At 41.3% G+C, this 14,200-nt stretch overlaps 1 protein-coding gene across 1 annotated transcript in view; it reads right to left on the minus strand.

Annotated features, from left to right (window-relative positions):
• The window catches only part of ahcyl2b (adenosylhomocysteinase like 2b), a 43,557-nt gene that overhangs the window by 12,782 nt on the left and 16,575 nt on the right, over positions 1-14,200 (minus strand). The window contains exons 2-3 of the mRNA XM_023402058.2: positions 4,741-4,849; positions 222-365 (exon numbers count right to left, since the gene is read on the minus strand). Of these exons, the coding sequence (XP_023257826.1) occupies positions 222-365; positions 4,741-4,849 (253 nt within the window). The remainder of the gene's footprint in view (positions 1-221; positions 366-4,740; positions 4,850-14,200) is intronic.

Here is a 14,200-nt window from a genome sequence, read left to right on the forward strand (position 1 = left end):
CCCCCCCCACACACACACACACACACACATCCAAAACACCCTTAAAGCATAGTATGCCCTCATGCTTGTGTTACTGTAACTGTTATGTGACCTTCCACTGAATGTTCGCATCAGTCACACCGTCTTGGAAATCAAGCTACCGACTTGCGCCCATCCCTTGAACCACTATCCCTTTTGTTTACACCTTTTGAAGGCGAGCACTGACGGGTCTTCTGCTTTACCTTGCTCGGCGATCTCGATCTCTCTGCGGCCGAAGTCGGCCTGTTTGATGTTTTTGATGCAGAAGTCTCCGTTGCCCTTGGAGTTCTTCTGCTGTTTGTCCCGAGGAGATGTCTCATCATCAGAGCTGTCCGTGTATGACGCCGCTAAAACAAGACACACAGACAGAGACAATGGTATTGTCAATATGTCACTCACACACACCCATAAATAAGGTACAATACTACCAAATGGGCCCTGTTGCAATATGGGTAAGTGTATGTTTTTTTTTATTTTTTATAAGGCTTCAACTGATGATTGTTTTCATTACTGATTTATCATTTTATATGTAAAATGTTGAAAAAAAAAATAGCGAAAAGGCCTTTAAAATTTCCCCTACAGCCCAAGGTGATCATGATTACGAAATAATGTTTTAATAAACTAATCGCGGCAGCTCTATTGTTTTTCAAACAGGATTTTGTTCTTCACTGGATTCTTTTATTCAGAGCATCTAGGTTTCAAAGTGCAGAACAAACAGCGTGCCTTTGGTTTCTACATTGTGAACAAAGCCTGTACTTTCCCAAACCCTGCAATTTGACTTTGGTCGGCCACAGATTCTGCACAGCACCGAGTTCAATTGACTATAAAGCTACCATTTCCTCTTCCTTTCCAGTATAGGAACAACAACAGAAAGTAAACACAGTTCAAATGTGTCATAACACTTGCACATAAAACAGAAAGGTGTCACAGTATCAGTTCACCTCTGAGACATAAACAGTAGTGCCCACAGCCCACAGCAGCTCACTCAGGAGGGATATGTCTCAGTGTCTGGCACGAGCACCGTGTGCTTGCTACACAGGTGTGGTCCTTCTTGTAAATGATGCCAGTATCACTCCTACCACCCTCTCAAAAGGAACATGGACCAGCACCAGATAAGACTGGGTGCCTTGCCAGCACTGTAACAATACTGAAGTTAAAGAACATGCTGTACTCTGCCAGGAGGGAAAAGGCTTGAGAAAAAAAAAAAGTAGGGTAATAATCCTTGAGTTTACTGTTAGGAAAAATCTTCTTTAGAAACCTCCCATCCATACTGACAGGAGCAGAGGCTGGGGGATAATGTGAGCTGAGGAGATATTAGGGGTCACGAGGGCAGACGCACTGATACTTGCAAAGGATCCTGGGACAGAGGCGAAGATAGTGTGCAGGTAAAGGAAAAGTCTTTCACCGTACCTTTTTCTTGGGAAACTTACAAATTTAAAACCATGAGGATTCATTATCTTTTTCCACCGCAGACGAGTTTTATATAACTCTGAAAGATAAATTATAATTAACCGAGACACTTACTTAAATTTAATATGCTCTCTCAGTTTGATACTTTAAAAGGTTATTACAGATTCTCACTTTTTATATTTCAATATGGCAGCGACTTTTTTCAAATCAATCCACAAATCTATACAGCTGCACTTTAAAAAAAAAAAACATGTCAAATTACAGTGTCAAACTACATTAAATGTTGCTTTTTTTCCACATTAGAGAAAGATTAATATCAAAACTTCTACAAAATCGATACCAGACTGGTCTTGGGGGAAAGCAGTACTAGTGTGCACTCTGTACTGTGGGAACCATCAAAGAAATAAGAAGCACTCTGGTGAGGGAATTATGGGAGAAGACAGGGAGTCAGCAGAGAGGGATGAGAGGAAGAAAAAAAAGAGCATAGATCAGAGAGTTCAAAGGGGGAGACAGTAGAGTTTCACAAGTGTCGGAAAATACTGTTATTATTGACAGTATTGACAACACTTCACTCATATTACAATGGCTGCTGTTATTTGCTCGGCATAAGACACCAACAGCACAGTCAAAAAAGGAGCTTGTCAAACCACTGAGTGAAATAAATGCAGACTAAGTGCTCTCACCACTATCACAATATCTCGGAAAAGAAAAGTCTAGGTCATTATTCTAGTAATGATGTGACAGCCTCCGGCTACAGAGAGAGGTTCTCGGGAAGTGGAGTGATTTAGTTGTGAGCTGCCTGTAGGAGGGAGGTAAATAAGAGCTGAGGTGAAAGTGGAAAAAAAAAAAAAAACCATTTCCGACTCTCACCTTTGAAAGGGACCCTACATCCAGAGTGCCAGTTTTGATCTTAGAGCTGCAAACCAAATACAGAGCCGAACTAAATGTAAATATTAAACATAAGAGATTCAAACGGATTCCTGTTTCTGTGCGGCTAATTAAGACAGTAAAACTGTTCAGTTTCCTTCAAATGTAATTATCATAAAGGGAGCAATAGTTTAGAATATCTTTAGTCCTCTGAAAACCACACAGAAGAGACACACACCCCCCTCAGTATAGTTCATTATATTTTAGGCCTTAGCTGATGCTCTTTTTCTTATGTAAGCAGCTGAGGGCCAAGTGTCTTCATTTATAAACAAAACAAGATTACTTCTGGTTGATTTTTCTTCCTGAAAGAAAGAAACACAAGGTCCTTTTCTCAGCTGACCCTGATTGGTGTCGCTTGCCTAGGAAAACATTTAGCCGACTGCAAATGTGCCGGTGGGAAGTCACAGGACCCAAACGTTTCATCTCTTCTCAGTTTGAGTTCAGAGTACTGAGCAGACTTTTTTTTTTTTTTTTTTTTTTTTAAGCACTCTTGACCTGAGGGACCCATTACAGCTATCCAATAATACTGACTGAAAGTCCATTTGTCCATCTGCCATCCATCTGCCTGTCCATCATTCTGCCACTAGTAGCGGCACTGTCCAAGCAGAATCTCGCACAGATTAATTCATCATGTTAATGGTGTCAATAGAAGACCTACGGCCTGCGAATGACCCTGACGCACAGCAGGAAGTCAGACTCTCCTAAAATGAAGCAGCTTCAGCAACATATAGACGTTTAGGAAAACTCTGCTGCTTTTAGAGAGTTGATGAAAAGACAAGAGGGCAAGAGGTTAAGAGGAGAGCAGGGGAGGGCGGAAAACAAGAACTGGATTATTCATATCAGACTGTGCTCTTGCATTTTGATGCAGTCCTTTTATTCCTCAATAACAAAGTCAAAGCTTTTCTCTGGTCTTTGCCTTCATGTTAAAGGAATAGTTAGACTTTTTTTGTGAGTGGTGACTCCACTGGTTGCCTAGCAGCCTCACAATTTTAGTATAGATTAAAAGATTAGTTCACAGTTTGTCAATTCTGTCTTGAAACAAAAGGCAGAATCATGGTTTTGCTTGCTGGAATCATTCCTCCTGTTCATACTGGCCATTAAAAGAACCCCTTATTAATGTGCTTTCGATGTAAGTGATGGGGGGACCTAGACTGCTGAAGCCTCATATTAGCTTCAGATTCATTTTTCAAATATATTTTGGCGGAAAATGAGGACTGTGGATTTTTTCCCCCAAACATTTAGATTGAAAGTGCATTAGGATGGGATCTTTTAATAACCAGTATAAAAAGACAGACTTGCGAATTTTTCAACATTTCCTTTAGGCAAACAAGCTATAAAGGTGCTTGTAGTCCAACTGTTACCTATTGACCAAACCGGGCTGGCTGTTTCCCTCATAATGAGTCTTTAAGCTAAGCTAAGCTAACCATCCCCTGGCTGTAGCTTTATATCTAACCAACAATAATGAGAATTGTTCAGGCTAACTCTTGGCAAAAAAAGCGATTAAGTATCTTTACCAAAATGCTGAACTATGCCTTTACGGCAGTGCTGTAGGTTCCCTGGAGCTGCTTCACTGGCCAAGACAGAGAATATATTGACTATCTCTCTGGTGATAAACACATTTGAGCAGGTTCTCTTCGAAACACTTTGGTCAAATGAAGGTGCCCCATTTTTCTGCGTGAGCAACTGACAGCTCTTGAACATCACTTGGCTTGTAAACCTATTTTATTAGCACTAGATAAAGTAAAACAAATCAGTTTTCCTCCTCTACCTTTATCACTATTTCTGCAGCCACTGATACTGGTCACTCCAACACCAACTTTCCTACACTTACCAATTCACAAACCCTACATGTTGCACACAAACTAGATTTCCATTGCTGATTAAAAAAAATAAAGTTTCTTGGCAAAACAACCAACCATAACCCCCTTTTTTCATTCATCTTTCCCAACTTTCTTGTTTCTCACCACTACAGTCATGAATGGGGATTTGGGTCCCACATGCCATTCAGTTTCAACCACACCCAACTCTTCCCAGCTCTTTAGTCTCACCTCTCCCCCCTCTCCAGTAGACCACCAGCAGCTAATCCTCTAACACAGGGCCCACAGTTTCACATGAACCGCAGTGTCAGAGTGTGAGAGCGAGAGCCAGGGAGATGAGGGGGTTAGTGAGGAGACAGGCGATGTCGGACAACTGTTCGTCCCACTGGAACACTTTCTATATCTTTGGTGTCGTAAAAAAAAAAAATAATTGTAATGGAAACATGTCATATCCACTAGTAGCATGAGGATTGAGCATTAGGGAGAGAGAAAGAGTGTGAGTGTGTGTGTGTGTGTGTGTGTGTGTGTGTGTGTGTGTGTGTGTGTGTGTGTGTGTGTGTGTTTTCACCTGAGCTGTAGCTGTCTGTGGAGGACTGGGAGATGGAGCGGGAAAGAGAGCGCCGGCCAATCTTGGAGGGACGCTTGTTGAATTCCTGTTTCTGGTCGGCAAACTGGATCTGCGTACGGAGAGAGGGAGAGAGCGGGGAGGGATCAGATCTGCATTCACAATTTCTACGACTTCTGCTTCATTACGCTACTCCTGCTCGTTAGAATCAACTTTCCAGTTAGCCCAAATAAGCTGCCACTTGACCACCGGGCTACAGCGCACAAACTGTGGTAATACATTAACTAGGGTTATGATGACACTTGAAATTCAGTGGCCAACCATTCAAATCAAACTTTGACTTCATCTTTAATCTTTTCCAGTCAGGTCATGCTGTCTCTTTGTAAAGGAAAATCCACCAGCTTTGAATTCACCCTGACTTGAAATCTGAAAAGATTAAAAAGGAGCCGACAGTGAGGCCATTATCACCCTGGCACAAGGCCACACGAGGTGCAACAGTTCATCCTGGTTCTGCAAAGTGGGTGGGAGTTGTCTGGCTATTCACTGCAGTCAGGCCACTAAACTGACCATGATTCTATCAGTCTGTTAGTCTTTCTGAGTGGATAGCCTGGTGCATCATAATTCATGTACTGATTATATCGCAGAGTATGAATGGATGACTTATTTCTGCAATAAAACTTCGCAACGAGAACAAAACATGCTAGTGGGGGTGTGTGCATTCAAGCATGACAACATGAAATTGGTGGGGTTTTTTTTTTTTCCCCCTCTCTCTTTCTTCATGTCTCAAAGAGAAAAAGTTGTTGAATAACACCCACGAATCAGCAAATCATTTCTGTCAAAACACGGACCGAGAGGTGAGATTCTGCCAATGCCACAGTCTGACGGAGGTGGTGTGACGCTTTACAGATTTGATTAAAAAGCAGCCAGACGAGCGTCATTCACAAAATGCTGTCCTTGGGCACAAAACAAGCAAAAATGTTCTCAGTTTTTTTTTTTTTGTTCCCCAATCAAAGAGAAATTACAAAACAATTCTGACATTCAGACAAATCCTTGTGTGTGTATGCTATGCTCATCAAATACCAAGAGGTTATGTTTGCGTGGGTGTCTTCATTCACTCATTCGTTCTCACAATGAGCGAGACACAGGGTAAATGACACAGGGCAGAGCTGCTGTCCAATAAAAAAAGACTGAGTCATCATAACCAGAGGTTTTACATGTACACATGAAATAAAACAGCACTAAAAACCTTTTTCTCATTTCTGTATCTTGCATTTTCTCTCGGTTCTGTGATCTCCATTTCTTAAGTAGCATCTATAGTGATAATGCAGACTGGACCATCAACACGTCTCCAAGACAATCAATCATATTACACAGAAACGAGCAAGGAAGCAACTTCCTGATATCCAGTGCAAAAACATTTACCATTAGCTTTGTTTTTCCCCAATATCAAGTGACTGCTGAGTGTCCATGTCTCAACTTCCAGCTGCTGATGTCACAGCATCAGCTTCCTACAACCCACCGTACAGCCACATTAATCCGGCGTGTCCTTTCTCCTTACCTTTTTGACACAGGGCTCACTGCCTTCCCCATCCTTTTTCTTCTTCAACATTGCCACATGTGTGTCTGTGTGTGTGGGTGTGTGACTGGAGGCCTTCTGCACTGAGGAGACCTCGTCTTTCAAGGTCTGATCATTGCATAGGCTGCACCTCTTCTCCCTCTGCCTCTTTTTGGCCTCCGCTTTTCTTGCAATCCAGCCCAAACTGGTCTGACCATGCGCCGGCAAACACAATGCAATGAATTGTTTCCCCTTTCCTTTCTTTTCTTTTCTTTTTTTAAACCCTCCCTCTCTCTCCTACCTCTGTATTCTTGTTTAATTGTTGATTGTTCGAGAGATTGGGGTCCCTGAATTGCTGGTATCAAAACGAAGCTAGGCTTTACCCCGGCTGACCCGAGACGGTTATGAAGCGTAGCATTAGGACTGGTTATTGAAAAAGGAATGAAACTATCAAAAAGGTATCAATCATCTTCTTTGAGTTTATTTATCATTACAAAAAACCCCAACATGTCTCTCTATAAGGACAAGCAACGAAAGAAAGATCAGTACTCAAATTTAAAATACAAGATGATCCACAGCCCCTCAGAGGATGCATGGAGGTCCTCAAGATGTCTAAATATGTTGCTCATAAACTAGGGTGGGACTCTATGGAGTTGTTAAAATGTATCCCCAAACTGGAGCACAAAAGAACTACTCATTATCTAAACAACTTCCTATCCAAAAGGGTCTTTGCCAAGGATAAAAAAACAAAACAAACAAAAAAAAATACAGTAAAAACTTTTTGAATCAGCCATAATATACAAATGGGAGTGGTGAACCTAAAAACCCTCAAAAACAAAAGGATGTAAAAAGGCAGCATCTTATCACTACATCAAAGCTGTGAACTGAAATATAGAACCACAAATTCACCTTTCTGAAAGCTGATGCTCCACGGACGAGCAGTTTTCAAACAAAACTATGGAGAAGCAGTTCATCATTTAGGAGTTCAGCTGATTGTGCCAATAACCATGACTCCTAAAACAGGCCATAATGGGTCTATTGGTCTCTTCAGGCTTATCGGATGGAGGTTAGATGACGGGCTTTAGGAGCTCAGAGTTGCACTAAAGGATTGAGGGTCATTTTGGGAGCTCAGGAGGAGGGGATCGAGGGGCTTACGAGATGTTTTTTGGGACAAGATTACCACAGGTTAGCTCGGGCCTCAGGACAGGGGGTTCTGCCAGAGGGAATGACACAGTGGTTTGTTTATTTCGGCGAGAGCAAGTGAGCGAAGGACAGAAAGGTTACCCATTCTGCTCTCACCCTTTAGTGTACCGCTCTGTACACACGACACACTAATTGACGCATATTATTCTCACGACAACAGCAGATTAGATTTTTATTCGCCAGCAACAGATTCTCCAGAATTATCATTACATATTAAACCATACATGAGCAGGGAGGCAGACTGAGATATTAACCATCTTTTTACTTATAACAGGCCAAAATTTCTTTCATAATTCTCTATTTCAACCTGCTGCAATGAGACATTACGATAAAATTTAATGCTGTGAATGAGCTGATGCTCTTATCCACAGCCGCTTACAATAACCCGCCAGCCAAATGCTGATCAGCTGTTCCTGCAGCTTACTACCCTGCACCGAGTTGTATTTATGAATGAAGTCTGTGGTACTTTCAGCGGTCACATTCTGATATGATTTAAACAAGAAAAAGATATTTATTAGACATGCATTAATCAAAACCTGGATGACCTAAGGTAATACAGTAAACACGACATCATAGTAATGTGACATGACCGAGGCTCAGAGAGACTCATTACTGTAGATCTTATGTAAGAGAGGCACTGAGAACAGCTAATAGAGACAGCAACACTCTGCTCCTGCACTAGTAGATTAGAGTGCTACCTAGGAATAGGTTTGCATGACTCAGCATCACATAAAAAGGTCACTTTCCAAAAACACCGGCCGGCAGTTATTTTGGAAAAATCATTATGCAGAGTTCATTCAATCCGTTTAAAATTTAGAAAGCAGCTCTACAGTAATGTCATCATGTCGACCAAGAACCTCTTGATATTTACAGCATAACACGATCTGTTATTTTAAGTTGAAAACAAGAGACAAAAAAAGATCCACTGAACTGATATCGGCAGCTCATTTTCCTGTCAATCAAACTTTTGTCTCTCTTTTCACCTGTGACATTTACCATCTTCCACCTTGTCTCCATCTCTCTAACCTTGCACTGCACACCTTTACATTATGGATGGTGACTGATTGGAGGGCTAATGACATGTGAATAATAAATGTTAACTCAATACTGGGACACATGGGAGCTCACCCAGGACCCAGGGCTGCTACCTTCCAGTCGTGTGTGTGTGTGTGTGTGTGTGTGTGTGTGTGTGTGTGTGTGTTAAATACAGTTGCAGGAAATAGGGAGAAGGAGTTGATCAAACTCAATTCTGAAGTTAAAAAAATTAAATAAATAAATACAGCAGTGACCAGGCTCCATCAGTAACACCACAGAACAGAGGATACGTGGGATACTGGGAGTGAAGCCAGGTGTAGGCAGTCCCTCTGAGGTGCACTGTGTTGGTTAGAAAGGATGACTTCGACAGCATGTTTACACTTGTTTTTACTGATACAGATGCATACAGATGCAAGTAATAGCTCCTAATGTTGCTAAGCAACTATTACAAAGCTGTTTCAAGCACGGTGCTACACACCAGCACTCAAGTAACTAACAAAAAAACAAACTTATATTTAGATGAAAAAGTTCCAAACAATGAAATGTCTATAGAGATATATAGAAAATGTCTGACGGGTCCACAAAGGAACTGATCAGCTTATTTATATAAAAACAGAAGTTGAATAAGTTCACATCATCAAGTGTGACATGAAACGGTCTTTCGATAACAATAGGAGTCAGGTCTTCGATTATATCAATGGGCTATTTCATTTCAATAAGGATCATGATACTATCAGGCTATTTTTATGTCAGCTAAAGGACACGCATAAAAAATGACTTTTCCATTTGTGTGTTGGGAGTCGGGTGGAGGCCTAAGATTAACCTGTAATAATTTATATCCTTTTAAGTCAGACTAGAAGCTCTAAAGCAGGACAGAGCATGTCTGACCTCAGAGATCGTACACACTGGCTTTGTGTCCTATCTGCTTATTTAACTCGGTAATGAAACAGTAATAATCTAAATACCACTATAAATGCCAGAAAATGTAAATCCTGCCCCCTGCCATCCAGCATGCACTCTGCTTCCCCTCTGAAGGGCATGGTATGGTTTGTTTTAACTGGTAAGACACGATGTTTCAGGACAGGGTGGATCCCGGGTTAAAGACAATCAACAAGCTAGCTGAACGCCATGGGATACGCAGCACAGGGAAGAGAGAACGTCTGAGCCGGCCTGGTGAGAAAACAGAAACCCCTCTGGGTGAGAGAAGGAAAACAAGCACAGATGTACTGTAGCAGCAAATAGGAGGGGAAGGGATACTGTATGTTTTCCTCACTGAAGCAGCTCATCCTGCTGATCTGGCATCTTCCTTTACTAACATCTTCAGAAATTGATTAAGTTTTACTACATGAACCCTTGGAGACCTCCAACAGGAAAACAAGGACTGCTGCTATTGGTACTGGTGCTATTTCACACAACAGACCAAGCCAAACCTGTGTGTGTGTGTGTGTGTGTGTGTGTGTGTGTGTGTGTGCGTGCTTATTGTTTAGACATCTAGTGGGGTGATCACAAAAGAAGAGATCCCGTCTCGATCTATAGTTTCAGCACATGACACCCACTTGTCACTGCTGTAATTAATCAAAGATGCATACCCCTGATGTCAGAATATAAACTCTTTTTAGGCGACTGCACTGCCACTCTGTCCGACAGCAAATGGAGCCAAATGTGAACATTAAGGTTTTATAACATCCAGTTTTAAAGTCCAGTGAATAACATTTAGTGGTCAAAAGGTGACAAACTGCCTTAAAATAAGTGGAGGTCAATAAAAACTGAAAAATCATGTGAATTCTAAAGAAAACAGAAGAAGAAGAAAGGTGTTAACTTCCAGGTTTTCTGCTGCAATGAAAGTAAATGAAGCTTGAAAGTCAATGCAAAGGCTAAACAAAGGCAGAGTTGGAACAAACTGTGTCTCTGCACCCTGTGATGTATTATTAGGACAATACTGAGCTGCAGGAAGCAATATTGTATATTGTTACCAGAACGGTGAGAAAAGGGTCAAAAGGAAGGGAGACTGGTCGGTCAGACATTAGAAGAAAAGAACCAGACAGTGGCTTCACATGATGTAAGAGCAGCACAGTCTCCAGACTTGAACCCCATAGAGCTGGTTTGGGATGAACTAGACAGAAGTTCAGTTGCAAGTGCAACACATTTACAGAACTTGCGCAACAGTGTTGTGACGAACTTTCTGAACAATGTTTGATTTTTCATTATAGAAGGAAGCCACGAGTTTGTTCGGCTGCTGAATGGTTCCAAAATTCAGTTCAATGAAAAGATTCCATGACTCCTTGTTTTGAAAATCTCAAATTTGTTTGATACTTTAATTTCAGAAACAAAGAAACTGTACACATCTGGGACAATGGAGCTGCTGACCTGTAGTGTTTATTTCATTGAATTCATTTTCATCAATTTGTAGCAACATAAAATTCGTGTAATATTAACCAATCAACCCCTTTTCAAAAATCTGGGATTTTTTTTGTAAAAAAAAAAAAGAAAAAAAAAAAAGAAAAAAGATTGACTTTATATAGTGCACTATTTTGATCAAATCACCACAAACATGAAAGCCCAGCATTACCTTGGAGTGCTTAGATTCTCTGCTCGTCCCCGTCATCTTCAGACCCACCAGGGAACACACTCTCTTCATGATGTTTCCCTTTAAGCCTAATTCAATCAGGAAGTCCAATCTAAAACTCTCAAGGTCATGAATGCTTCAGTGCTGCTACCAAACATACGTAGAATCTAAAACATTTGAGAATTTCTGTCTGCTTGTACAGACTGTACCCTCACTAAGACGCAGGCAGAACCAAATATTAAGTACAGACGCTGTCGCAAAAAACAGTGCAAGGAGGGTGGATTTGGTTACAGGTAGGCTTGTGTATGAAACTTGAATCTCGCATGGCAAAGAGGTGGTACGCAGCCTTTTGTAACAAGATTACTTCAGATCTACCTGAAAAGCAGCAGGGTGAGGTGTTAAATAAAATGTTATATGTTCAGAACAGGTGGTTTTTATTCCATAAAACCAGCTTGGTAAAATAATTCTCCCCCAATCAAACAATAACTCTGTAGATTTCTGCACAGAACAATGAACATATTAAGTGCAAAATACCAAGCTCCCTCTGCATTTCAGCTGCACTCAATAAGCCTCTGACCTGATTCCAAAGAAAAAGATTTCTCCCCCCAAAAATTAATGTCTGGCTAAAATGTTTCCAGCTCTGTGAGAAACTCCAGATGAAATCCACAAGCTGCCTAAAACCTTGTAAGATTAGTTTGATGTTTGGCCAAAAATTAACAATGACTGGCTCTTCATGCACGCCTTGAAACAGTCAGAGTACTCCGACTTTTAAGATAATGAAGACCGTGACTGCATCAGAGCTCAAGTTTGACGTCTTCAGTGACGTCACTCATGGGTGAAACAGCAGGAACCTGAACTCTAACCAAACAGATTTATAACTAAATGCATGTAGGCCTGACATCACTGGCATTTCTTTGGCTGGTGTTTAACCAGGAACAGCTGTCTGAACAGGCTTGCCCTTTTCCCAGCAAAATCTACCACATACCCACATAGTTATACAAACACCTGATAACTGACCAGTAATACCACAGTCATTGGACACTGATTGATAAGCCGTCTTGTTTTGGGGGTAGGGTTGAGCGATGGAACCTGGCAGGTATTGACTGTAAAATTGTTTACAATTTAAAGTTTTTTTTAAAACCACAAAGCCAAAAATTAACTGGTTGGGTCCACCTTCTCAAATTTGGATATTAAGTATTAAACAAGCAATTTGAAGACTTCACCTTGGGCTCTATGGTAGTGAGATTTTTTTCACAATTTGACATTTTATGCACCACGATTAATGCAGAAAACAACAGGCAGATTAGTTGATAAAGAACTTGAAAAATTGTCAGTTATCCTTTACAGGGCTGCAACCAACAAATTCATAATTTCAAGTAATAAGTTACTAATTAATGTGCACTGATACATTTCATTCTGTCCTTTTCCCATCCTATTAGCATGTATCAGATAGGGGTTGTTGTTTTACAGAAAGAAAAACTAAAAGGAGGCTTCATCAAGATGCTGCAATTTGTTGCGACACTGTTTCTTCTGTGTGTGTACTCAGCTGCAGATATAAAGAAACAAGCTGGTATGTGATACATACAGCGATGTCTTCACAGCTGTGTTGTCTGCAGGGTTTCCACATGTGTCCCATTTGAAAATTGCCTCTTTAAAAAAAAAAAAAAAAAAGGGTTTCCTCTCGGGACCTGAACATTTTAATTTCTCAAAATTAACCGTTCGGCTGCGTAAAACTACATAAAGTATGTATCACCGTTCAAAAGCTTTTCTTGTGCTCACTGCTTTTTTGAAGTCATTCCAGACCAGAAGAGATTCATCTTCTGTATGTTTCCAGATCTGCGTAGGAAGGAACTCGATCCTAATCAAACACAATGGGGTCATGGGATGGAGCAGAGACCCCTGCAGCAACACAACACTGAGCCTCTTGAGCCGTCAGCTGGGTCTTAAATCCTCTCTTTACCTCCGCACATGGAAACACGTCATCTGAGCCCCACTACTCACAACTGTCCACACTCTCACTAAGTGTTAGTATGATTAATGTTGCACTGCAAAAAGATAACAATCTGAGTGACTTACTGTATAAACCTAAATGCAAACTATGATGGAAACATTTGAAAGCTGCCACTGGATAACAAACTCTGTAAGAACATGTTCATTGGCCGCAGGGGTTCAAGGATTACAAATTCACAGGTGGGCTTATTAGCAGTTAATTATGACACTTCCTGTCCCATCCCACTACCTGCTGCATCACTAACCCACATGAACACTGCACAGGCCTACAGCCTCAGGGCGCACAGTGGCTCATTCACAGACTGCCATGTTTACTGAGCTGAGAAGGGAGAGACAGAGAGCAGAGAGGTTATAGAATCACTCAGAGGAGATAGCTGCTGACAAGCAGTAATGTACTATAAAGAAAATTGAACCCTGATGACGTCCATAAAGGCAGAATAACCAGCTTACTTTTACTGCATTTGTTGCAGTACATACAGACTACAACAATTTTTTGCACTGCCTCAATCAGCTCCCCACAGTCGACCCTCACCTCAAACTGGTCAACAAGGTCATATGACTGTTCCACGTGTCCTCCCGGGGTAACATGTGTCTGATTCATTTCTTTGTTTACATCGCGCTCTATGCTAAATGACCACACAAGACCTCTTGTCTCACAGGAGGCAGGCTGTGTAAGCTCTACCATCTGGTGCCAAATGTCATTATATAAACACACATCAAATTACACTCACATACAGTCAGACATTTTCATGCAGTGTCATGTTGACAGCACAATGGATTTTTGAGCCCTTACTCCCCAGCACAACAGGAATCGGAGAGGAATGTCTCTGGTGAAGTGAGGACAACAGATGAGTGAGAGAGGAACAGGAGGGTCAACATAAAGATAAATAAACCCTGAGCCTCGTCTCTCACCATTTAATCATATTTAAAACTCTTAGTTGTAGAGGGTCTATAATGAGCGGTCTGAGGAGACATAATACTGACCAAATAAACAACCTAAAGCAGTTGTGTACTGTCTCTAGGCCTCCACCTCAAAGAGCTGCAATAAATGATCGTGGGCCAGGTCATTCACCCCCCCCCCCCCCCCCCCCCCC

This window comes from Seriola lalandi, unplaced genomic scaffold, assembly GCF_002814215.2.
Source record: "Seriola lalandi dorsalis isolate HSWRI2012SDOR001 ecotype SW California unplaced genomic scaffold, Sedor1 jcf7180002053896, whole genome shotgun sequence".
In the NCBI taxonomy this organism is placed as follows: Eukaryota; Metazoa; Chordata; class Actinopteri; order Carangiformes; family Carangidae; genus Seriola; species Seriola lalandi.